The sequence below is a fragment of the Nicotiana attenuata genome, unplaced genomic scaffold (genome assembly GCF_001879085.1).
Source record: "Nicotiana attenuata strain UT unplaced genomic scaffold, NIATTr2, whole genome shotgun sequence".
Lineage (NCBI taxonomy): Eukaryota > Viridiplantae > Streptophyta > Magnoliopsida > Solanales > Solanaceae > Nicotiana > Nicotiana attenuata.
In genome coordinates, this window is record NW_017671396.1 from 148,880 (window position 1) to 175,751 (window position 26,872).

Sequence of the window (26,872 nt, forward strand, 5' to 3'; positions counted from 1 at the left end):
TTGAAGAGGGGGTTCGGGGGTTGGTTTTGGGGGTGGGGGTGTGTGTGGGTGGGGGGGGGGGGGGTTCATCTGATACCTCATCTAAATGCTCTACAAAATCGAGCATCATACGTTTCGATGGCTGTTGTGAGTCTTGTGACACTTGAAAAGATTTAAACAGTAAGTAGCTTAAACTTACAAAAGCCTCATGCCGTGCTGCCTAGTTGATGAATGTGCTATTTGTTTATGTTATGCTATCATAACTGTGCATCTCTGCAACTGTCAATTTAACTCAGATCGTTGTAACATTGTTTTGGCAGACTGTTGTTCTCAAGGTTGGCATGTCATGCCAAGGCTGTGTAGGGGCTGTAAAAAGGGTGTTGGGGAAAATGGAAGGTAAACAGCTGTACTAGATTCTTAGCGCTTTACAACATTTAACTTACTAGCCTCCTGTGTAAGATTGCCATGATAAGATCAGTTTTAAGATTATTCCTTATTAGTAGCAGAATATATTGCTCCCACAGTTTCATTCTATATTACCCGGTTCCCAAGAAAATGATACCTTCCTTCCTATATTTAGGAACTCTGAGACTTTAAACTCCCTATTCTACACTTAATGACATGCTCGTATGATCATTGAAATGTCATGATGTCATGGCACGTTTAAAACCATAAGTTCTGAGGGTATAGTATGTGTCAAAGTCTTTATTTATTTCTTGAACTTTGTGCTCGGTCAAACACTTTCATATAAGATGAAACAAGGGACTAAGATGTTTCTTCGGATTCTCTATTAACTGATTACATCATAGCATTACTTTTGTCATATGGACGCTTTCTATTGTGTATTCTCTCATGCACTGCTGCAAAGGTCACATAACACATGCTTGCCTGCTTCTTATTGTATGGGAAAAGTTATCTTGTCATATCTGCATATCTCTGAAAAAACATCAGCTCTGGTTGGTTCATCCATCTTTGCGTAAACTATGAAATTGTTGTTTGCAGTCTATTCTATTATGCTCCTCTATAGTCCTCGTCATCTTTCTCACTCTACCACATGTAGTTGACTGTACAATTAACGGTGAGAATAGCTTCAGTCAGTCACCCTACACCATATGCCAAACATTCCTTCTTTTGACTCCTAACTCAATCACCGATCGGAATCTTCTCCATTCTGCTAAATGGCTTTATCAAGAAGCCTGAGATTATTGTGTAGCATTATGCATGACTAAAGAACGAGAGCTTGAGTCGCTTATTTGCTTATAGTCTCATAACAGATAAATATCAGTAAAATACCGATTCATGTTTTCTTTATAAACCATCTTCAGGTGTAGAAAACTTTGACATTGATCTGAAGGAGCAAAAAGTGACAGTTAAGGGCAATGTTCAACCAGAAGCTGTTCTCCAGACCGTTTCAAAGACTGGAAAGCCAACATCTTTCTGGGAAGCAGGGGAACCGGCTCCAACTGAAGAAAAGCCTACAGAAGCTGTTGGTACAGCTTGATGGTGTCTAATGACCTGGAATTGTATGTTAAGGCTTGAGCTTTATACGACTTTATCAAGATTTCTTCTGTGTATTATGAGGCTTTAACAGTTATAATCTAAAATTGCAATAAGTTCTTGAGCATTTGGCGTTGTTTTCTATGATATAGATAGCAAGTGCATTGATTTATCTTTCGAGTTAAACATGTGAGAAAACCAAATGTAGGTGCTTGTAAGAGAAATCGAAGGAAAAGCAAGGTGATCTTATCGATAACTGTAATTGGGTGTTTGAATAATCTGTTAAGCAATTTGAGAAAACAAATTTGTTAGGAATTTAATGCAAGTACCTTAAAAAAATGCTCTTCCTTTAGGTATATGATGGAACCTCCAGCTTCCCTGCATTGGTTTAACGATTGGATTCCTTGTTTAGTTATCTCTGTTAAGGGAAAATGTTCCAAGGTTTCATTCTTGATTGAAACACCCATAACCAAATTCACATGATCATACAACAAAATTATACGCTTCAATCTATAGCAAGTCGTGATAGATTATTTGAAAACTCACTTCTATATCGAGAGGATTCATCATAAATTTACTAGTTTTATGCTGACTGTCAACTCACTATAACCTTCCTCTTTTATCCATGCTTGGGAGCGACAGTGTGAGCTAACTCCCAAGGGCAGAATTAAATCATTCTCATTATCATATCTCTGGTAAATTATCCAAGTCTCATAGCAAATGATTCTGATTACAGTGTAATTACCAAATACCAGATGACCAGTACTTGTATGTCTTAGAAATGAGAAACTATAGTAATCCTCATTTCAATAGTCAAGGTTGTATATGATTTTTTTAATAACCGTGGCGTAATCAACTTGGTGTACGCTTCTACTAGCTGCTGCTACGTATCATCAGTACAGTCGGATAACTCTGTGCACAAAAGTTTAGGTAGATGAGAATAGATGCGGATTTACAATTTGAAGTTTTTGGGTTCCTTTACCTCAAGTTAAAATATAACGAATAATTGGGTTTATAGTCAAATATTTATAGATATTTTGTGGATCTCATAAAAGATATGTAGGGTTTCGGCAAAAGCTACTAGGTTCACGTGAACCCATAGGTTACAAGTCACATTTTTGGTTGACCAATTTCAAATTAATAGCGAAGAGGACGATTATTTTTATAAAGGGTGTTAATTTTCTTATGGGAGAGCTTAGATGGACAGCCAAAAATACAGCTCTGCAGAATAAGGAATATATCTTCTTTGGCAGTACTTAATTAATCTTCTTTGACACAAGCTTTTTTTACGTAGCAGAGAGCAGGTTTCCTCCTTTTATACAATAGGAAATGGAGTTCGTGGTATAAGTTATCAGGAAATACTTAAATTAGATGTGGAAAAAAAAAAGTCAGACTTTTTACAACTTATAATAAGGAGTTGACATTCAATATCTGTACCAGAAAAAGAACATAGTGGCTACCAACTAACTAATCAAATAAACAAGCAAATTTGACCTTCAAATGGAATTTGTTTATCCATTAAGAAATTTACTAAGTAATTTTTTGGTTCTAAAAGAATGAGAGTTTGAACTCATGAAATACAATTTGCCTATAGATTTTGCATTGTGACTCAAGTTTTCCAGAACCAAGAATCTCCTGCTTTTCTGCCAACATCTATTTTTACCTCATTAAATTTGATAATTCGTTAAAAAATAATCAATTTCCGTTCAGGTAAACTACAGTAAATCAATTCAGATTCTTGGTTATCGATCATCTCAGATTCCCTATGAGCACTATTGTACTGTCATTCGACGAAGGAAAAAATACTATCAACTTATACTTTTCATGGATATAATAAAGTGGTAGCTGTTGAACTCTTCAAAATTCATAGAAACTAAAGAAAACTTCAACCTTTGCAGTTAGTATTACAGGCAATCATGTTGTGTTTTAATATTGACATAAGATTCCTTCATTACGTGCTGGAAGTAGATACAAGGCATATTGCAAACTATAAATACTCCGCGGTGTACATAAATTATACATCACCTGTTTAAGCTATAGTGGCTAGCTATTCTTGAGCCACAAAAGAATGGATTCAAAGGGCTACAATTGTTCAGTCATTGCACTTGTTTCTTGCCTGGTTTTATCCTTTTCAGTCTCTTCTTTGGCCAAAAAACAACCACATTGTCCACTTAAAGTAGGTTTCTATCAACATACATGTCCCTCTGCTGAATCCATTGTGAGAAATGTTGTGAACAAAGCCGTTTCTCGTAATCCAGGCATTGCTGCTGGTCTTATCAGGCTACATTTTCATGACTGCTTTGTGAGGGTATGTTATGTCCTTTTGTCTAATATGCTAGTGTTCTCTTAACAATTTCATTATTTCATTACTCTTTTTTGCATGTTGAACTGTGTGACCATTTCATCTAAACTCATAAAGAGAGCACAATTCTAATTACCTTATTATATTATGTCTCAACACGCCCCACACGTGGGAGCCTGATTAGTTTTTACGGACTAAATATGCGGAAATACTTTTTGATTTTTCGGTGGTGGTGAGATTTGAACTCAAAATCTCGACTTGCTCTGTTACCATATTGAATTGTGTGATCGTCCCATTAAGCCTTTAAATGAGGTTGTCACATAGTTCAACAAGTGCAACGCTTGATAATTTCGTTAACTTAATATTGTTTTCTGCAATTTATGTACTTTAGGGATGTGATGCATCTGTGCTATTGGATGGACCAAATTCAGAAAAGGAAAGCGTAGCGAATAAGAACAGTTTACGAGGTTTTGAGGTGATTGATGCAGCTAAAGCTAAGCTTGAGGCTGCATGCCCTGGAACTGTCTCGTGTGCAGACATTCTCGCCTTCGCTGCTCGTGACAGTTCTTACAAAGTTGGGAAAATAAACTATGATGTCCAAGCAGGACGTCGTGATGGACGCGTTTCTATCAAGGACGAGGCTTTACCTAATCTTCCATCTCCATTTGTGGGTGTCAAGGAACTGATCAAGAGCTTTGCAAGAAAAGGGATGTCGGTTGATGAAATGGTCACCCTCTCTGGTGCACATTCTATTGGTATTGCTCATTGCGCTGTTTTCGCAAATCGGCTATACCCTCAAAACAAGCAACAAAATCTGCCAATTGATCCTGAATATGAAAGAATGTTAAAGTCCATTTGCCCACCAGAAGCACTTACAAATGGAACAGGAGTAGCCAACCCTGCGAATCTTGATGTCCTAACACCAAACAAATTGGATAATAGATACTACATGGATTTGAAGAGTAAGAAGGGGCTGTTAGTTTCTGATCAAACATTGATGAGTAATCCTAAAACTGCGAAAATGGTGAACTTCAACGCGAGATATGGCCGTGTGTGGGGTAAGAAATTTGCAGATGCAATGGTGCATATGGGTACCTTGGATGTCCTCACAGGGTGGAAGGGTGAAATCAGGAAGAACTGCCATTTTGTTAACTAATTTGTCATGCTTTTGCCTTTTCAGTTTTGTTAAAGTTTCCAGTACTATTTCAGCTTTCTTGTTATTGTTATTGTTATTGTGAATTGCAGACATCCTATTTAAGTGAGGATGGTTCAATCTTTGTTCAATTTTTACAGATGAATCTTCTTAATAGAACTTATTCTTGATTGGTAGTTTCTTTGTGAAAGAAAAAATTTACTTTTACTTCTTTTCGCACTTTGAAGGGGAGCCTTGGCGTAAAGTTACTGCCATGTGACCGGGAGGTCACAGGTTCAAGCTATGGAAACAACCTCTTGCAGAAATGCAGGGTAAGGCTGTGTAGAATAGACACTTGTGGTCCAGCCCTTCCCCCGACTCCGCACATAGAGGGAGCGTAGTGCACCGAGCTGCACTTTCTTTTCGCACTTAAGAATAGGGGTGTGCATTCGAATCGGTTTATCGATTTATCGATTTCGATTTCGAAATTTTCCTTATCGAGTTATCGATTTCGATTTTGTCCTCTTCGGTTTATCGGTTTATAGATAAACCGATAAGAAATACTAAGAACAAAAAATTAATTTTTTTTTTAATTTTTTTTTTTTTTTTTTACTCTTATTCTATAATACCCTTTCCTTTACCGTAAGTCCCTAACCCTATTATTTCATATACCACATTTAAGGAATGATCATACTTAAAGCTCAAGGAATGAAGTTCAAATTAATGAAAAATAGAATTAGCCGTGATGATGTATTTTTTTTATACCGTTGGAGTGCTGGTGGCATACATTTGATCCCTTACATTAGTTTCGTTGCATATGCTTGTTGACACAATTTTTATGTTATAAACAGTGTTCGTCTTATTTTAGCTTCTTTTGGTCCATATTTGTTAGGCGTGTTTATAGCGATATACTTTCCGTGGAATCCCGCAAATTTTCTTATTGGTGTAATCGATAACCGAATCGATAAGCCCCAAAAATCGATAAATCGAAACCTTATTGAAACGATAACGATAAGTATATGTACAAATCGATAGTCGATAAGTAATTATCGATAAGGGTCAAAATCGAATCGATAAATCGAATGTACACCCCTAACTTTGTCTTCTTCTTCTTCTCCTTCCCCAACTCCCCTCTTCCTTCTTCCTATTCCAATAAATTATGGGCACATAATTAAAAATAAAAAATAATGAATATGTGATGTGGAAAATTAAGACTTCATTGCTTATCATTTATTGGAATTCAGTTGGTAATTTTAATTGAGCGTATGTTGTCTATCCTTAATGATTTAGAATGATTTAGCTGGAGAAATTTAAAGACACTATTGTCGAATTTTGTTTTTTTAGCTTGAAAAAAGAGCTTGAAGAAGACAAAAGTAGGTCTATTGATCATTGAAGACTTAGGTTGAATATAACTATTTAAAAATAAAATTGGTATTAGAAAGTTGGATATCAAATTTAGAGTTGATTTAGATCAAGTTTGAAACAAAAATATGTTAATGAATTTCGATACAACATATTATGGTGATCACGAGAAATTTTGACCAAATCTGATGAATCACCAGGATTTTAGCTACAAATATTAAGAAAATCCTGGCGATCCACCAAGATATGATAAGAATTTTTTGATGATTACCATAATTTATTGTTAAGGCAGGCCTTACCCAATATCAATACAAAATCCTAGCGACCGCCAAGATTTTGCTTAAAAATTCTGATGAATCATCATAAGACTTGCTCAGAATCAAATATAAAATCTTGGCAACCGCCGGGACAGTGCTTCAAAATTGTGATATAGAGGCTATTTTTCCAACGCTTTTCTTAACACGATCAAATTTTGAACGGTGACACCAAATGATCATATTTGTGCAAATCACCCATTTGCAAACGTAAGTTTAATTGGGCTTACAGGGCTCCGACTTTCTCAAAGTCTAAGTTAAGACTAAGCCCATTGTATATAATCTGATGGGATTTCTTCCCCACCAGAAACATGTAAAAATAGCACGGACTAGTCAGTTTTCAGATCGGTCATTCAAAAATAGCCAGCGTTTGCAAAGTCAATGAAAATAAGCCACTATTTTGCGGCAACACGGAAAGTTCCAGCATAATATAATGGAGATCGGTGCACCTATGTATAAACTTCCAGCATATTATACTGGAACTCCAACACGCGGAAAGTTCCAGTATATTATGCTGGACCGGTATATTATACTGGAACTCCAATATATTATACTGGAACTCCAGTATATTATACTGGAGTATTTTTCCGGATTTTGAACAGTATTTTTGTTCAGATTTATCTTTACATGAAAAGTGACTAAACTTCGATTATTTTTGAAACTATGGCTATTTTTGAATGATCACTTGTAAATCTGGCTATTTTTGAATTTCTTCCCCAGAAACATGTGTCGTATCAACTTTCGAACAAGAATCTGAAAACATTAGATTGCAAATAGAAGCCTTAGAAGGTAAAATTCCTATATGGATCAAGCTCAAATGGGCTGGGTGATCAGACCTTACATAAACACATCCAAAAAACCAGAAGCTTCTAGGAGATTGAAGAAGAAAAAACTGCAATTCTCAATTGCACTACCCTTTCATCTGTCACCAACAGTGAGTTCCAAATTTTGGTAGAAGTTGCTACTAAAATAAATGGACGTGAGAACTATGAACTACCTAATTATTTGACATAGTTGCTGCTGATTCAATTGACGGTGGTTTGTAATTCTTTTTGGGCAAGCCTTAGCAGTTGCGAGTTCAAGGGTGGGGTAGATGGTTGGTGTGTTTTTAACATTTAGAACAATTAGTTTATCCATTATCCTGATGTCCGTCCAACAAAATTGAATTTGAATTTTCCGCCACCATTGTATATAGAGGCGGAGTCAGGATTTAAACTCTATGAGTTCAACCTTTAAGGTTCTTAGTACTAAACTCATTATATCCTTAAAGTTATGGGTTCATATCTATAATTTATTGCAATTTCAGTGAATTTTTGCACATAAATTTGTGTTCTGTATCAAAAATTGTGGATTCAATTGAACCCATTACTATTGGGCTACATCCGCCCCTGATTGTATACGTGCCTAATGTATGTGACTTCTGAACAATCATAGTATTGTATGAGGTAAAATTGATAAATGACAAGTGGATGCTCGTATGATTGACACGTGGCAGTGAAGTCAAATAAGATATGAGTCAGTAAATAGATGGCACTGGTTAGAAACACATGACCGGTGCTGAGTGAGTTTTGAAGACACTGGAACCGGAGATGAGAAATCTGAAGGGAGGATCTCGGTTGGAAATAACAACATCCAATGAGCAATTATTACAAAGAATCTTTGCGTTTGTAATCAACCGTTATACAGCCACCAAGAGGAGTTTTATTCATATTAAAGAAGAGCTTAATTCAAGGATCTTGTCTCCCTGAATTGAGTTATAAATAGAAGAATTTGTATTCACTATGGACACAAAACATCTGTATGCAAAAAATGCAAAACCTGCTCTTATTCTATTAACAATATCCTCTCTTTTTGTCCTACATATTGTTCCTATTACTACTTTCGAAAAAGCTCATTCCACAACCAGGCTTATATTTTCGTTAAGTCTATTTAATCAATTTATTTTTATTTTTAGTTATTTTATATTTTTGGATCAAATTAATTCACGTATCTTTAAATTACGTTACAAATTTAACTTTATCGTTTTATGGATAAATAAGTATTACTGTATAGAACGTCTGGCTCATAGCCTCTTTAAGACAACTCATGTGGGCACCTAAATGATGTCTATTTCTACGCCAAGTATATTGCACATATATTGTAGGGGGTGCTACCACTTTCCTAATATGCCAAATCTTAACATGTTACACATGAGCTTTTTGCAGCATGACAATTGCGATAAACATCCAAGGTTGGATGCATAACATTTGTTATAGAGATCAATAATTGACACTGAAAATTAGGTGTGTCAAATCTTGTGTTTTGAGCCTGTCATTGTATTTCGATAAATATTATTTAAGCTTTTAACTACAAACGTGGTCCTGAGTCTTATGATAATTATATGTTCGCTTCGTAGTCTTCTCGGCGTGTGTACATAATTTGACTTGCATTACCAAAAAAAATGTGCGTGTTTTATACATATACTTGTGATAATACCATGTTTAGTGCGCGTATTTTGTACAATGGTTAGTGAACTACATCAAATAGATTTGAGAGAAAACTATGAAGAAGTCTCACAATCTCTTTAATATGGCTTGGTCAACTCCCATGATTGAACTAATTTTTGAGGTTGAGTTAGACCCAAAGTTTGTTACTTTGATAGAAACATATTAGCCAATGAGTCACATGTTAGACAAACTCTTTGGCAAACGCCTATTGATTTTGTAATCTTTGTATATCACAAACTTTTTTGCAAGTTCCAATTTAAAAGGTTGAAATTGACCGTTCGAAAACAAAAAATTGCCGAACTAAAAAAAGTTTTCCTTTCAATTTTATTTTGAGTAGCATAAAACAACCAAAGAGTTCAATTATGGGTGAATGACACAAGTTATCTATAAAAATAAAATTATTTACTTTTACCTACCCATTTATATTTCTACACCATAAAACCAATTACATTTTCTACCCATAGTAGTTTTTGTTGGGAATTCTCTCTTTTTTCTCCAATTCTTTTTTATTTCTATGCTTCTTTTCTTTTTTCCTTTTTTTTCTTTCTTTTCTCCTTTTCTTTTTTTCTCGTTTTCTTCTTCTTCTTTTTTCTCTCTTTTTCTATTCATTTATTTTTGCCCAAATCGTATTATTGTTATTTTTACCGTAACTTATTTCACACTCAATTTTGACTCCTTCTATATTAATTTTTTCCTTTTTATTTATTTTATTTTTCTTGTTCCTTTTCTGATTCCATTAAACTCCTTTTTTCTTTCTTTTTTCCTTTATTTCTTGTTCCTTTCTAATTTTATTTAACTTTTTTTTTATATTCTTTTCCTCTCCATAATCTAATTTCATGTACTGTTTTTACTATTTTTTTATACAATAAGAAAAAATAACTGATATAGTAAATATTTGTTAACCCTTTTTTTAATATAACTAGTATATACACCTTCTCTCTTTTTTAATTTTTTTAATTCAATTATTAAACTGAAATAATATCAGTTGTCACTTGATCTAGTTTACTGAATATCACACAGACTCCTGCTAAGCACCATAAATTACATAATCAGATTCTAAGAATCAACACGTGATTGGCATGCACATCTTGATCTCCTTCCCTACAAATATAAGTACACACTCTACCATTAGTGGTAACACAACCGGTTATGGAGCAAGAAAACATAATCTACGGCCACCAAATCTCCACACATACTAGTTAGAATAGAAATGATAATAAAATATTAGAAAATGCAATAAAAGTATAAGTAGGAAAAAAGACTTCTAGTACCATATGATACCAATATGGTATACATGTATACCAATATAGTATATGATTGCTCTAGAAAATTGCTACAATTATCTGCGACTATACTGTTGTACCAAAATATTAAATGATGCAATAAAAGTATGAGAAAATTACATGCTCGCATTGCAAGCTAAATATTCGCAAAGCAACTTGCTCATTCTGTATACTAGCAGGGTATATAGTTGTATGGGGTCGTTCCAATAATTGCCCATAACTATAAAAACTATTACATAATACATATAATCTATGTCTATCGGCACAAAAAAATTCCAGCACTGCAAATCATGTTCATATAAATAATTTTAGAATAGAATTCACTTAAAAATGCAGCTAAAACAACCAAAAAAATGTTCAAACAACCATATAATACCAATATGACATATAACTATACCAACATGGTACACAGTTTTGCTGGTTAATTCTCGACAACTATATGATTATACTACTACTACATAACACACATGCATAAAGAGAAAAATAAAAAAAATAGTGTACCACATATTAATATAATAAAGTATTTCAAGATATTGTACTATATTGCTATTATTAAAAAAAAAATCAAATAGTGTACCAATTAAATGCAGCTATGTGATGACCCTAAAGGTCATCTCTTGTTTTAGAAGTTAAAACTGTGTTCTGAGGCCTTGAAAATCTCCTTTTGTCTCACCTCAATTTGCGTGCATGGTCAGGGCGCATTTCCGGAAAGCTTTTATGTGAAATCTAACTAAAATAATAAAATTGGCCTTTAAAATTGATTAAAGTTAACTTTGGTCAACATTCTTGGTAAACGGACCCGGACCCGTGATCCGATGGTCCCGTAGGGTCCGTAGTAAAATATGGGACTGGGCGTATGCCCGAAATCGAATTCCAAGGTCCCAAGCCCGAGAAAAGAATTTTTAAAAAAAAATTGTTTGCTACAAAAATATAAAGGCTTTTTGAAATGAAATGATGCATTTCTTGATGGTATCGGGCCCGTATCTTGGTTCCGGAGCCTGGTACAAGTTTAAAATAATAAATTAGTCGACTCTTTGAAATTTGGTAAGAATCGGAATTGGTTTGGTACAAATCGGACCCTTAGTTGAGAAAATTGGAAATTTCAATGTTCTTGGAGAATTTCATGAATTTGAGGTTAGTTTGGTAGTTGTTGATGTTATTTTGATGATTTGATTGTATGAGCAAATCCGTATGAAATTTTTAGACTTGCGTGCATGTTTGGTTTGGAGCCCCGAGGGCTCGGGTGAGTTTTGGATAGGCCACGGAGTGAATTTGGACTAAGAAAAATTGTTGCAGGTTGCAGGTCTGTTGCTGGCCTGTGATCTCGCAATTGCGAGATCAAGGATCGCTATTGCGAAGCCTGTCAGCTTGGTAATTGCGAGGGGCTATTCGCAATTGTGAAAATATTCCCTGGCCAGTTTGCTCGCATTTGCGAGCAATTCTTCGCAAATGTGAAGCCGGCAGAAAATCCCAGCAGTTGCAAATGCGACATTTCCTTTGCAATTGCGAAGGTGACAAAGATCCTCAGGAGTCGCAAATGCGACAAATTCTTCGCAAATGCGAAGGTAGCAGACTTTTGAAGGGTTCGCAGTTGCGAACCCCTGGTCGCAATTGCGACATCTGCACATGATAAGTGGGATTTCAGACGGGATTCATCTTCATTTTTACAATTTTTCAAAACCTAAACATCACATAGGCGATTTTCCAAAGAGAGATTCTTGCCCAAATCATAGGTAAACAACTTCTAACTTATTTTCTTCAATCTATAACATCTTTTTACATGATTTCACTTCAAAATCAAGGGTTTTTCATGGGAAATTGGGTATTTTTGGGTAGAACTTACGATTTTCAAATTTTGGGGATTTGGACCTCGATTTGAGGTCCGATTTCAAAAAAATTATATATTTGAGTTCGTGGGGGAATGGGTGATAGGGTTTTGGTTCGAACCTTGGGTTTTGACCAAGCGGGCTCGGGGTCGATTTTTGACTTTTTGGGGAAAACAATGGGAAACCTTTTTTCATGCATTAGAATTCGTTTATTTAGCGTTTATTGATATCGTTAATTAATTTATGGCTAGATACAAGCGAATTGGAAGTGGAACCAAGAGGTAAAGCTGTAGTTGAGGCTTAATTATGTTCATGGCATTGAGGTAAGTGTTTGGCTTAACCTTAGCTTGAGGGAATAGGAGTTGTGGTCTATTTCTATGTGTTTGTATCGAGTACGACGTATAGGTGTGGTGACGATCATCTATACGTTGGTGTCAAGAATGCCCGTGATTCCTGTACCATGATTGTTGTGACTCTACTATGTATCGGTCATGTTCAAATTGATGATTATTAATGTTGAACAAAGCTTACGAAAGTTCTTGGTTATTGACTATAGTTGAGTATTGATTCAAATTGAAGTTCCATTTTTTAAAGTAATTGTTGAAACGAGATTGGTTATAGCCGAATCCCTTGCCAGGACGTTTGTTGATATTGTTGATTCCCTTGCCGGGAGGTTATTGTTGATATTGTTGATTCCCTTGCCGGGAGGTTATTGTTGATATTGTTGATTCCCTTGCCGGGATGTTATTGTTGATATTGTTGATTCCCTTGCCGGGATATTATTATTGATATTGTTGACTCCCTTGGTGGGATATATTGCTTTTCTGTTGTTTGGGTGAGGAAGAGTGTAAAGTACGAAGGGTGATACCGTGCATATTATTGTGAGAGAGTGTAAAGCACGAAGGGTGATGCCGTGTCGATATTATGAGTGTTAATGCACGAAGGGTGATGTCGTGCCATGATTTGAGAGCTAATGCACGAAGGGTGATGCCGTGCCTATATTGTAAGGTAATGCACGAAGGGTGATGTCGTGCCATAATTTTGTGAGGTAACGCATGAAGTGTGATGCCGTGCCAATTTTGTTGATTCATATGGTGAGGACGAGAGTAAAAGCACGAAGGGTGATGCCGTGCATGTGTTACTGTTTCATTTTTCTTGTTGCTCTATATATGATGTTCATTGTGTTTCCTTAATGATGTATTTACTGTTAGAACCTGACATTTCCCCGCAGCATGTCCCCCCCCCCCCCCTCTTTATTCTGTTGATTTATGTTGTTATGCTTCTGCTTGTATATGATTTAACTGCACAGGTATATATGGTTGTCGTGTCCTAACCTCGTCACTACTTAGCCGAGGTTAGGCTCGACGCTTACTCAGTACATGGGGTCGGTTGTACTAATACTACACTCTGCACTCTTTTGTGCAGATTTTGGTACCGGACCCAGTGAGTAGCTGAGGTAGTTGCCTTCAGCTCAGGGAGACTCATGTAGATCTGCTTGAGTCCGCAGAGCCTAAAGTCCCCCTTCTCTGTTTAGTTTTTCTGCTGTCTCTATTCATTCCAAGGACATTGTACTTTTCTTTCGAGACTTGTATTTGTAGTAAAAATCTTAGTTGTTCGTGAATTTGTGACACCAGATTCGTGGGTAGACATGTATTGGAGTATTTGGATTTAATTTAACTCTTCCCCATTTATCATCTGTTTTACTTTAGTTTATGTTTATAATTGTTGGGGCTGATTGTTATTGTGTAGAACCGTAATAGTTGGCTTGCCTAGCTTTCACGAGTAGGCGCCATCACGACTCCCGAGGGTGGGAAATCCGGGTCGTGACAAGTTGGTATCAGAGCTTTAGGTTGCCTAGGTCTCACAGTTCACGAACAAGCTAGGTAGAGTCTGAGGGATCGGTACGGAGACGTCTGTGCTTATCCCGCAGAGGCTACAGAGTTTAGGAAAACATCACATCTATTCTTTCCTATCGTGCGACTTGATTTCTCAATGCTTATTGAACTTCTACTCTGTTCTTTCGCGGATGGCGAGAACACGTGCTTCTTCATCTGCTGATCAGCAGCCCGAGCCCCTAGTGGCAGCTCCTACGAGGGGCAGAGGACGAGGCCGAGGCCGTGCTAGAGGCCGAGGCAGGGGCAGGGCTTAGCCCAGAGCATCAGCACCAGCAACGGAGCCTCAGGTAGAGTTCGAGGAGGAGGCTCCAGCCTAGACCGTTCCAGCAAGGCCAGCTCAGGTCCCAGAGGGGTTCATTACTACCCTGGTACTCCAGGATGCTCTAGTCCGTCTAGTAGGCCTTATGGAGAGTGTCGCCCAGGCAGGCTTACTTCCTGTAGCACCAGCTGTCTCTCAGGCTGGGGGAGGAGCACAGACTCCCGCTACTCGCACTCCGGAGCAGATGGCTCCTCAGTTTCAGACTCTAGCAGCTCAGCTAGTTGGAGCAGTTCAGGCAGGTGTGGTAGCCTAGACCGGTGATGGAGCAGCTATGTCTGCTGATGCTTTGTAGAGGTTGGACAGGTTCACCAAGATATCTACTACTACTTATGGTGGTACATCCCCAGAGGATCCTAGGACTATTTGGACAGCTGTCATGAGGTTCTTCGGAACATGGGGATAGTAGAGACCAATGGGGTCGTCTTTGCTGCTTTTCGTCTTTCAGGTTACGCCAAGACTCGATGGAGGGATTACTGTTTGGCTAGACCAGCTGGGTCACCGGCTTTGACTTGGGATCAATTCTCTCAGCTCTTTCTGGAGAAGTTTCTACCTATCACTCAGAGGGAGGACTATCGGAGGTAGTTTGAGCATCTCCAGCAGAGTTCTCTAACCGTCACTCAGTACGAGACCAGATTTATTGCCTTGGCCCGTCATGATCTTATCATACTTCCCACTGAGAGAGAGAGAGAGTGAGCAGGTTCATTGAGGGACTCGCTCAGCCTATTCGATTGCAGATGGCCAAGGAGACAGGGAGCAAGATTTCCTTTCAGGATGCGGCCAATGTGGCCCGGAGGGTTGAGATGGTTCTATCACAGGGGAGTGGTCAGGGGTCTGACAAGAGACCTCATCATTCGGGCAGATTTAGTGGTGCCTCGTTTGGAGGCAGGGATTCTTTTGGTAAGGGCCATCCTCCCAAGCCGTTTCATTCAGCACTCTAGGCTTCTCACGGTGCTCCAAGTGGTCGTGGTTCTCATATGCAGTATTCTGATAAGTTGCCCTACAATACACCACCAGCTCCTATCAGTGCACCGCCGCTCCAGAGTATTTAGGGAGGTTATTTAGGCCGTTAGGGTCAGCAGCCTCAGCAGCCGATGTCTTGTTATACTTATGGCAATACGAGGCATATTTCTAGATTTTGCCCTCGAGCACCGAGAAGTTCTCAGCATCAGGGTTCCCGTGCCATGGTTCAGGCATCGAGTGTTCCACCGCCCGCTCAGCCAGCTAGAGGTAGGGGTCGAGGTGTTAGAGGTGGAGGTCAAGCCGTTAGAGGTGGAGGTCAGGCAGCTAGAGGTGGAGGCCAGCCAGCAGGAGGCCTTCCTCGAGATGTAGTTCAGAGTGGTGGGGCCCAGCCCCGATGTTATGCCATCCCAGCTAGGCCTGAGGCTGAGGCCTCCGATGCAGTTATCACAGGTACGGTTTCAGTATGCAGTAGAGATGCTTCAGTTCTATTTGATCCGGGGTCTACATATTCCTACGTGTCATCTTATTTTGCCCCTTATCTGGTTGTGCCTCGTGATTCTTTGAGTGCATCTGTATATGTGTCTACACCGGTGGGTGATTCTATTGTTGTAGATCGAGTCTATCGCTCATGTGTGGTTATTATTGGGGGTCTTGAGACCCATGTAGATCTCTTACTTTTGGATATGGTTAATTTTGACGTCATATTGGGGATGGACTGGTTATCCCCTTATCATGCTGTATTGGACTGTCACGCCAAGACCGTGACCTTAGCATTGCCGGGGTTGCCTCGTTTGGAATGGAGAGGGACTCCTGGCCATTCTACCAGCAGGGTTATCTCATATATGAAGGCTCGACGTATGGTTGATAAGGGATGTTTGGCTTATTTGGCGTATGTTTGTGACTCTAGTGCTGAGGTTCCTTCTATGGATTCTGGGCCCGTTGTTCGTGAGTTCCCAGAGGTATTTCCTTCAGACCTGCTGGGGATGCCACCCGACAGGGATATCGACTTTTGCATTGATTTGGCTCTGGGCACTCAGCCCATTTCTATTCCGCCATATCGTATGGCCCTCCAGAGTTGATGGAGTTGAATGAGCAGTTTCAGGACTTGCTTGATAAGGCTTCATTAAACCTACTGTCTCACACTAGGGTGCGCCAGTATTGTTTGTTAAGAAGAAGGATGGATCGATGAGAATGTGTATTGATTATCGGCAGTTGAACAACGTCACCATCAAGAACAAGTATCCATTGCCGAGGATTGATGATCTGTTTGACCAGCTTCAGGGTGCCAAAGTGTTTTCGAAGATTGACTTGAGATCCGGCTACAATCTATTGAGGATTAGGGCATACGATGTCCCTAAGATAGCTTTCCGCACTCGGTACAGGCATTATGAGTTCTTGGTGATGTCATTCGGGTTAACAAATGCCCCAGCAACTTTCATGGATTTGATGAACCGAGTGTCCAGGCCTTATCTAGATTCCTTCGCTATTGTCTTCATTGACGATATTTTGATCTATTACCGCAGCCGGGAGGAGCATGAGCAACATCTTTGAGTCGTTCTTCAGACTCTGAGGGATAGTCAGTTGTATGCTAAGTTTTTGAAGTGCGAGTTTTGGTTGAGTTCAGTTGCATTCTTTGGCCACGTTGTATCAGCAGAGGGTATTCAGGTGGATCCAAAGAAGATAGAGGCAGTCAAGAACTGGCCTCGACCCACATCAGCTACAGAGATCCGGAGTTTCTTGGGTTTGGCAGGTTATTACCGTCGGTTTATGGAGGGGTTTTCATCTATAGCAGCCCCGTTGACCAGGTTGACCCAAAAGGGTGCCCAGTTCAGGTGGTATTGCCTACGGGTTCGGGGTCTTATACAGTGTATTGTGACGCATCTCGTATTGGACTTGGTGTGGAGATGCAGAATGGCAAGGTTATAGCATATGCTTCGCGGCAGTTGAAGATTCACGAGAAAAATTATCGAGTTCATGATTTAGAGCTAGCAGCCGTTGTCCATGCGCTAAAGATTTGGAGGCATTAATTATATGGCGTGTCATGTGAGGTGTTCACGGATCATAAGAGTTTGCAGTATTTGTTCAAGCAGAAGGAGCTCAATTTGAGGCAGAGGAGGTGGTTGGAGCTTTTGAAAGACTATGATATCACCATCTTTTATCATCTGGGGAAGGCGAATGTAGTGGCCGATGCTTTGAGTAGGAAGTCAGCTAGTATGGGCAGTCTTGCGTATATTTTGGTCGGCGAGAGACCGCTTCCTTTGGATGTTCAGGCTTTAGCCAATCAGTTCGTGAGGTTGGATGTTTCTGAGCCCAGCCGTGTGCTAGCTTGCACCGTCGCTCGTTCTTCATTATTTGAGCGTATCCGAGATCGGCATTATAATGATCTTCATTTGCTTGTCCTTAGGGACACGGTGCGGCACAGGGGTGCCAAGCAGGTTATAGTGGGAGATGATGGAGTTTTGAGGATGCATGGTCGTATTTGTGTGCCTAATGTGGATGGACTTCGTGAGTTGATTCCAGAGGAGGCCCATAGTTCCCGGTATTCTATTCATCCAGGCGCCGCTAAGATGTATCAGGACTTGCGGCAGCATTAGTGGTGGAGGAGGATGAAGAAGGATATTGTTTCGTATGTAGCTCGGTGTTTGAATTGTCAGCAGGTAAAGTACGAGCATCAGAAACCTGGTGGTTTGTTCCAGAAGATTGAGATTCCTAAGTGGAAGTGGGAGCGTATCATTATGGACTTTGTTGTTGGACTCCTACGGACTTAGAGGAAGTTCGACGCGATATGGGTTATTGTTGATAGGTTAACCAAGTCAGCACATTTCATTCCTGTGGCAGTCTCCTATTCTTTAGAGAGGTTAGCTGAGATCTATATCCGGGAGATTGTACGTCTTCATGGTGTGCCCGTGTCTATTATTTCTGACCGAGGTACGCAGTTTACCTCGCATTTCTGGAGGGCAATTCAGCGTGAGTTGGGTACTCGGGTCGAGTTGAGCACAACCTTTCATCCTCAGACGGACGGACAGTTTGAGTGTACTATTCAGATTTTGGAGGATATGCTCCGAGCATGTGTTATTAGCTTTGGAGGTTCGTTGGATCAGTTCTTGCCATTAGCAGAGTTTGCCTACAACAATAGCTACCAGTCGAGCATCCGGATGGCCCCCTATGAGGCATTATATGGTAGACGGTGTGGATCGCCAGTTGGGTGGTTTGAGCCGGGAGAGGCTCAGTTGTTGGGTACGGATTTGGTGCAGGATGCCCTAGACAAGGCTAAGATCATTCAGGATAGGCTTCGTACAGCTCAATCCAGGCAAAAGAGTTATGCTGACCGTAAGGTTCGTGAAGTGGCATTCATGATCGGAGAGCGAGTGTTGCTACGGGTGTCGCCCATGAAGGGCGTGATGAGATTTGGGAAAAAGGGAAAGCTAAGCCCTAGATTCATCGGTCCTTTTGATATTCTCGATCGCGTGGGAGAGGTGGCTTATAGACTTGTGTCACCACCGAGTTTATCAGCAGTGCATCTAGTGTTTCATGTGTACATGCTTCAGAAGTATCACGGCGATCCATCCCACGTGTTAGACTACAGCACTGTCCAGTTGGAAAGGACTTGACCTATGAGGAGGAGCCGGTGGCTATTGTAGACCGACAGGTTCGTCAGTTGAGATCGAAGAATTTCCCTTCAGTTCGTGTGTAGTGGAGAGGTCAGCCTGTTGAGGCAGCGACATGGGAGTCCGAGTCCGATATGCGGAGCCGTTACCCTCATCTTTTCACCGACTCAGGTACTTTTCTATGTCCGTTTGAGGACAAGCGGTTGTTTTAGAGGTGGAGAATGTCTTGTTTTAGAAGTCAAAATTGTGTTTCGAGGCCTTGAAAACCTCCTTTTGTCTTACATCGATTTGCGTGCGCGGTCCGGGCGCATTTCCGGAAAGCTTTTATGTGAAATCTAAGTAAAATAATGAAATTGGCCTTTAAAATTGATTAACGTTGACTTTGGTCAACATTCTTGGTAAATGGACCCGGACCGGTGATCTGACGGTCCTGTAGGATCCGTAGTAAAATGTGGGACTTGGGCGTATACCCGGAATCGTTCCGAGGTCCCAAGCCCGAGAAAAGAATTTTTTAAAGAAAATTGTTTGCTGGAAAAATATAAAGGCTTTTTGAAATGAAATGATGCATGTTCTTGATGGTATCGGGCCCATATCTTGGTTCCGGAGCCCGGTACAAGTTTAAAATAATAAATAAGTCGAATTTGTGAAATTTGGTAAGAATCAGCATTAGTTTGGTACAAATCGGACCCTTAGTTGAGAAAATAGGAAATTTCAATATTCTTGGAGAATTTCATGAATTTGAGGTTAATTTGGTAGTCGTTGATGTTATTTTGACGATTTGATTTCATGAGCAAGTTCGTATGATATTTTTAGACTTGCGTGCATGTTTGGTTTGGAGTCCCGATGGCTCGGGTGAGTTTTGGATAGGCCACGGATTGAATTCTGACTTGGGAAAATTGTTGCAGGTTGCAGGTTTGGTGCTGGCCTCTGATCTCGCAATTGCGAGATCAGGGATCGCAATTGGGAAGCTTGTCGGCTTGGCAATTGCGAAAATGTGCCCTGGCCAGTTTGCTCGCATTTGCGAGCAATTCTTCGCAAATTGTAGCCCGCAGAAAATCGTAGCAATCGCAAATGCGACATTTCCTTTGCAATTGCGAAGGTGACAGAGATCCTCAGGAGTCGCAAATGCGACAAATCCTTCGCAAATGCGAAGATAGCAGACTTTTGAAGGGTTCACAGTTGCGAACCCCTGGTCGCAATTGCGACATCTGCACATGATAAGTGGGATTTCAGACGGGATTCATCTTCATTTTTACAATTTTTCAAAACCTAAACATCACATAGGCGAATTTCCAAAGAGAGATTCTTCCCCAAATCATAGGTAAACAACTTTTAACTTATTTTCTTCAATCTATAACATCTTTTTACATGATTTCATTTCAAAATCAAGGGTTTTTCATCGGAAATTGGGTATTTTTGGGTAGAACTTAGGATTTTCAAATTTTGGAGATTTGGACCTCGATTTGAGGTCCGATTTGGACCTCGGGTTTTGACCAAGCTGGCCTGGGGTCAATTTTTAACTTTTTGGGGAAACCAATGGGAAACCTATATTCATGCATTAGAATTGGTATATTTAGCATTTGTTGATATCGTTAAGTAATTTGTGGCTAGATAAAAGCGAATTGGAAGTGGAACCGAGAGGTAAAGCTGTAGTTGAGGCTTAATTGTGTTCGTGGCATTGACGTAAGTGTTTGGCTTAACCTTAGCTTGAGGGAATAAGAGTTGTGGTCTATTTGCTATGTGTTTGTATCGAGTACGACGTATAGGTTTGGTGACAAGCATCTATATGTTGGTGTCAAGCATGCCCGTGAGTCTTGTACCATGATTGTTGTGACTCTACTATGTATCGTTCATGCTCTAATTGATGATTATTAATGTTGAACAAAGCTTACGAAAGTTCTTGGTTATTGACTATAGTTGAGTATTGATTCAAATTAAAGTTCCATTTTGTAAAGTAATTGTTGAAACGAGATTGGTTATAGCCGAATCCCTTGCCGGGACGTTTGTTGATATTGTTGATTCCCTTGACGGGAGGTTATTGTTGATATTGTTGATTCCCTTGCCGGGATGTTATTGTTGATATTGTTGATTCCCTTGCCGGGATGTTATTGTTGATATTGTTGATTCCCTTGCCGGGATATTATTGTTGATATTGTTGACTCCCTTGGCTAGACATATTGCTTTTCTGTTGTTTGGGTGAGGAAGAGTGTAAAGCATGAAGGGTGATGCCGTGCATGTTATTGTGAGAGAGTGTAAAGCACGAAGGGTGATGCCGTGCTGATATTATGAGTGTTAATGCACGAAGGGTGATGCCGTGCCATGATTTCAGAGTTAATGCACGAAGGGTGATGCCGTGCCTATATTGTGAGGTAATGCACGAAGGGTGATTAATCGCTGCCGACTCGACACTACACTAAGGTGGGAAGAGCGGGTCGCAATAGCTTTTACCCGAATAGTGGTTCGGGATCGAATTTCCACAGGGAGCTAGTAGTGGAGTTGTATTATCTGTCTAGACTAGTGATGCGGTTGTGCTTCTAATATCACTTCAAACATCTTTGGTTTTGATTTTTATATCTACTAATATAAGACTAATGTTTAGAACTAAATTATGCTACGGGAATATTGCTAAGTTGTATTTAATATAGAGAAAGGCACTAGGGTTGTGGCATTGCCTAGGTGGCTAATTAACGGGTAGATGCTACTAAAGATAGATTGACATATTTGGGGCTTATGCTATAACCGTTGCACAATTGTACCCACTCTCACACCTCTTGGTAGAGAGAGTGATTTTGCCCAATTGACTCTCTCGAGACCAATTGGGTAGGCCAATTAGACCAAGCAACTAGGGTTCAAGTAGGGCGATTACTCTCTCGAGATTTAACCCGTTAATTGGGACTACCATTTCTCATGGTTCCATCCCAATTCCTTGTTGGGTAAATTTTGGGGTCATAGACTCTCTTTCTCAAGAAGAGTTAAACCCACCAAGCTAGAATCAGTGTTTGCACCCACCAATCCTTAATTAAAACCTAAAATTAACCCAAATAACAAACACCCGATATCAATCTAACCTTAGATGGCAACACCCAGCAATTACCCACACTAGGGTTGAGCCACAACCCTAGCTAGTGAGTTTAGCTACTCATGCTAGATACAAAAATTAAAGAAATAGATGAAGAAGTAAACATATTAATTAATTGCTAGGAAGAAAATACAATATTGAAGAGGAAAAGTGCCAAAAATGGCTAAACTATTTGGTCTCTCGAACTCAGCTGCTTCAGAAAATAAAACTTGACCTAGAAAATGGAAAAAGGTCCTATTTATACTGGGCTGGAAAAACTGGACAAAAATACCCCTGCGGGGTCAGCGCGGACCGCGCAAACATGACCGCGGCCGCACTGGCTCTTGAACTCTTGGTTTTTGCTTCTCTGAAGTTGATGACCGCGGACCGCGTGAAAATGTAGCGCGGCCGCGGTGGAAGTTGGCGCGGCCGCACAAAAATGAACGCGGGCCGCTTTGCTTGGAAGTGGTCAAATTTTTGGCTCTCTGAATCTCTGCTCCGCGGACCGCGTAAAAGAGTAGCGCGGCCGCGGAGCCTGACCGCGGATCGGCCGCGGACCGCGTGGAATTAACCGCAGCCACGTAGCCTTCCCCTTGAATCTGCCATCCTCTGAACCTCCTAGTGCGGCCGCGTTCACAGTTGCGCGGTCCACACTAGGTCCTCTTTTCCTCAACTTGCTTAGTCTTTGACACTTGAGCAGGTTTCACTCCTTTTTGAGCCGATATTTGACATTCGTCGCTTTGTCGATCAAACCTGCAATCAAGTACAACTTGTGAGCATTTTGGGACTATTTTGTAGCAATTTTTAACCAAAGCATAGGCAAGTAGGGGCATAAAACACGTTAAGATCCTAACTTATCAACTCCCCCAAACTTAAGCCTTTGCTTGTCCTCAAGCAAACAAAATAAGACCCACCACTTAAAGGAAAATCCAAGTAATTCCAGCCATCCTAAGGCAACCTCAACAAGCATCAATTGGGACTAACAATTGCCCTCAATACGAATGCATCATTAACACATTTAAACTTTTGAAGAACAATGGATTAACACATTTAAACGTTTGAAGAACAATGGATCAAGTGTGTCACAAGAGCATCAAGAGTTGACACATTTCATCAAAGAGCTTATCTCAATTACTTTGGTCATTGTGGAACCCAAACTCACACATCCTCAACTCTCCCTAAGCGAACCTCACCTTTTAGAGTATTAACACACAAACCAAGGTTAATGGAGTTTCACTCACCTCTCTAAAGAAGAAGGTCACAAGTCCAGCTCTAGGTACCATATGCTTGCCCCTTATGTAAGTATCCACTAATGTAGGTTTCCTTCAACTCAAGATCCTATAGGGCTTTTGTGGAGTCATTATGATGGCTTTTGGGTAAGGGTAGGACATGTTTTTATTCAAGTAGGTTCAATCTTCCCTTGAGCACTTCTTTTGATTCATTGTGGCACAACTCTCTTGACTCTTTTGAGTATTTCACTTCTTTACAAGGGGTTAGAGAGACACATTGTCACTCTTTCTTATGCAATTCAAAACATTTCTCCTTTTTCTACTTTTTCCACACCTTTTTCACTTTTGTTTTCCTTGAATCCCTTTTTATTCTTGTTCACTTTGGATTTTCTTTTTGTCTTTTTCTTTTCTTGCTTTTTCATTGCCTCCTTTTTTCTTTTGCTTTTGTACCTTTCTACCAATTTTGTTTCCTTTCTTGTCTCTCCCCCCAAACTTAGACATTTGCCATTACTCAAGGGAAGATTTGGGTTCCAAGAGAGGGTAATCATTTAGAACGGGTATAGGCTTGTAGCATTGGTTCTTGAAAGAAAAGGTTTAAGGCTCAAAAGGGTTAACTAGGGATCCTCTTTTTGGTAGGCTATGGAATTGTTCAACTTAAGATTCGGATCAAGGAGAGCCCATAATAACTTCTCAAGTCAAATTTCACCTAGGGTTTCTCCTCAACAAACATTCAGGGCAAGTTCTAGACCATTGGCTAGGGACATGGACTCACAATTCGATTCCTCACCACACACGCTAGGGGATTGCTAAAGACATCGAGTCGAGGGCCCACAACGACCTTAGTTACGATTCAAGCACACAATGGTCCGAAAATACCACATGATGATTGTTTGGTCAACGCAAGAGTCTCAAGGCCACGACTTTTACCATCCTAAACACAACATTATGTCTTTGACCATGGGATCAAAGGAAAATGTCTTAGGCCCAAGTGAAGCTTTGCTTGAGGTACCCTCAACTACAACTATCAAAAACTAAAGAAAAATCAAAGAAACAGACTCAACCCTTAAGAAGGTTGTCACTCCATCCATCATCGGGAAGAGCCACCTGGTTCACACAATACTCCACCTTGGAAAGAACCGTGGCCTTAAGAAAACCAAGGGCTTATTGGAAGCGTCGAAAACAAAAAACAAAAGGCTACGAGCCTTACTATAAAGCTACAAACGAAAACAAATTGCGAAAAATAGAAAATAGAATGAATATTTACAATAGGGGATTAGAATATACAAACGGGGGATGAATATATACAAAATGTAACTTAACTTTATATACAAACAAAAATAGAAGATAAAAAGTACTGAATGTAAAGTTATTTACATACCAAATAGAAAATCAACCAAAAGGGATAAAAACTGAGTCAAATATGTACAGTCATCCAGATAGTCAACAAAAAAGTAGGGCGCACCCCCACGAATAAGAGCTGGCATTGTCCCCAATGCCAACTACCAAAATAAGCATCAAAAACAAATCAGAAGAAAGGATATAAGGGCTCCCTAAGCCAGGTCCGTCTGCATGGGGTCATCTGTGGTTCCCAAGTCCTCCGTATGTGCGGGCGCCTCAGACTGGCTCCCGAAGTGGAGGAGGCCTCCTGTGGGACTGCCACCTCAATAACTGCATCCGCTGTGCTGGGGAGCTTCCTCTTCTTCCTAGGCTGCCTGGGTACCTGCTCCTGCTCTGGCTGTGGCACTGGTGCTGCTGCTGGAGGGGCTGGATCCCCAAATAACAAGTCTAAAGGCATCTGATCTGCCAATAGCTTGTCCACATCTTTCCGCAGCTCTTTCACAGACTCTTTTGAAGCCCGTGACCTCCACATCTTTCTGTACTCCTTGGCAAGCTCCTTCAGAGCCTTGCCATGTGACTCCACTGCTGCAGATAGGGTAGCCTGAGTCTTCAAAATCTTTTTCTGGTTCTCCAGGAGCTTCTTCAAAGTATCCTCAATGGACTGAGGAATCTGAGCTGGCTGAGGTGCTGCCTGGGCCTGAATAGTGGAAGACAAAGTGGACAACTTGGATGTCGTAGCTGACATCCAGTTGTTCAGGCTAGCCAAAGTCAGGCTCAAATGATGGGCAGTGAAGGGATGAGTCCTAGAAGATGGCACTCCCGGGCCAGCTACTGGGACCAGCAGAAGAGCTAGGGCCAGCAGTAGAAGAAGGTCCTGGAGGCAAGTCCTCAACTGTAGTGGCAGCAGGTATGGTGGAAGGCTCGGTAGAAGGCTCTACCGCAACTGGCTCCTCAGACTGGCCAGTTGGGGCAGAGGTAGGCGGCTGGTACTTCTTGGATTTAGGGTTGTCCGGACCCTGCATACTGTACCAAGAATAGGGGGCGACAGGCTTGGTCTTGACATCATATCTCCTCTTCTCCACCTCCAGGTCCCGGAAATACATTGATAGGGTGTTGGGAAAAGGATAATTCCTGTCATGCTCTTGCCCTACCGCAGAAATCACACGGGACATCACATTGCCCACGTTGATAGGGTACCCGGCCATAATAGATGCAACCAGAACTCTCGAGTAAGTGGAATGGTCTGATCATGAGTGGAAGGGTCAAGCCGACTGCATACAAATGTCAACCACCCTCGAGCCTCAAAGCTAAATGTCTTCCTGAATATTTTCTTCCCTGCTTGCAACCACTCCGGCACAGTACCTGGGATTGCCAAGTACTGGGCCAACCACGGGCGGACTTCCTCACCCATTTCCAACTTCGCCAAATAAAGGGACTCATCTTCATCACAGAACCCCAAATACTCATTTAACAATCTCCCATCAAACAACACTGTTTTGTTTCTAACTTTGGTCACCTTGGTATCCTTGACTATGTGAGCTACATTGGAGTAGAACTCCCTAACCATGTGCTCATTAGCATCGATGCACTTCTCCATGAAGAACTCCCAGCCCCATCTAGTTCTGAACTCTCTCTGCACGTTCGGGTTGTGGGGTAAAAGGTCAGTGTCAATAAAACTTCTCTCCGGTATCAACTTCCTCACCGGCCACCACTCCCTAAACTTGTGAAATGCCACTTGACTGACAAATCGATCCTCCCAGACTTCAGGTTTCCTAGTTCGTTCAATACCCCCAATCTGAGGCTCACCTCCCTCATCTCTGCCTGCACTCTCCCCAGATAATGAAGCTGTGGGGGAGGTGGAGTATTGCCCACTACCGGCTGCGGACTCGTCAGAAGAATCCGAGACTACAGTCACTGGTCTTTTGGAGGTGGGTGATGGTGAAGGGGTATCAGCTAGGTGGAGGGGGTCAGTTATATGAGTTGGGACTGAATCGGAGGAGATGTCTTTGGAGGGCACATACTCACTCCCCGATGAATGAGAAGCAGCCTTGTCAGCAGCTCTTATCAATTTTCGGGTCTTTTTGATGTTCTCCCGAGCCTGGGGAGTGAGTTTTGCAATTCTCTTTCCTTTACCCCCTCGGGAGGAACCACCTCTCCCGGGTTGTTGTGATTGTTTGGCGCCCCTTTGTTTAACCATTATCTGCAAAGATAAGCATCTAACATTGTTAGTTTAAGCACATGCAGTGAAACAGGTGAATCAAATAGAATGCAGAGATAATATCAG

General features: G+C 40.7%; 2 protein-coding genes across 2 annotated transcripts in view; both read left to right on the forward strand.

The window, feature by feature from the left end:
- Window positions 1–1,648, forward strand: part of LOC109208038 (copper transport protein ATX1-like) — a 3,173-nt gene extending 1,525 nt beyond the window's left edge. Inside the window, exons 2-3 of the mRNA XM_019371039.1 lie at window positions 300–375; window positions 1,305–1,648. Coding sequence (XP_019226584.1) covers window positions 300–375; window positions 1,305–1,480 — 252 coding nt within the window. The 3' untranslated portion in view covers window positions 1,481–1,648. The remainder of the gene's footprint in view (window positions 1–299; window positions 376–1,304) is intronic.
- A 1,839-nt stretch (window positions 1,649–3,487) lies between these two features.
- LOC109208039 (peroxidase 5-like) lies at window positions 3,488–5,108 on the forward strand. Its single transcript, XM_019371040.1, has 2 exons — window positions 3,488–3,784; window positions 4,170–5,108. The coding sequence occupies exons 1-2, from the start codon at window positions 3,545–3,547 to the stop codon at window positions 4,932–4,934; spliced, it is 1,005 nt and encodes a 334-aa protein (XP_019226585.1). The 5' UTR covers window positions 3,488–3,544; the 3' UTR covers window positions 4,935–5,108.
- The last annotated feature ends 21,764 nt before the right edge of the window (window positions 5,109–26,872 follow it).

Bases quoted from the DNA above. Each gene is read 5' to 3' on its own strand.
- LOC109208039 (XM_019371040.1), top strand. From the start codon at position 3,545: ATGGATTCAAAGGGCTACAATTGTTCAGTCATTGCACTTGTTTCTTGC. The intron at 3,785-4,169 runs GTATGTTATGTC...TATGTACTTTAG, and splicing joins TTCATGACTGCTTTGTGAGG to GGATGTGATGCATCTGTGCT.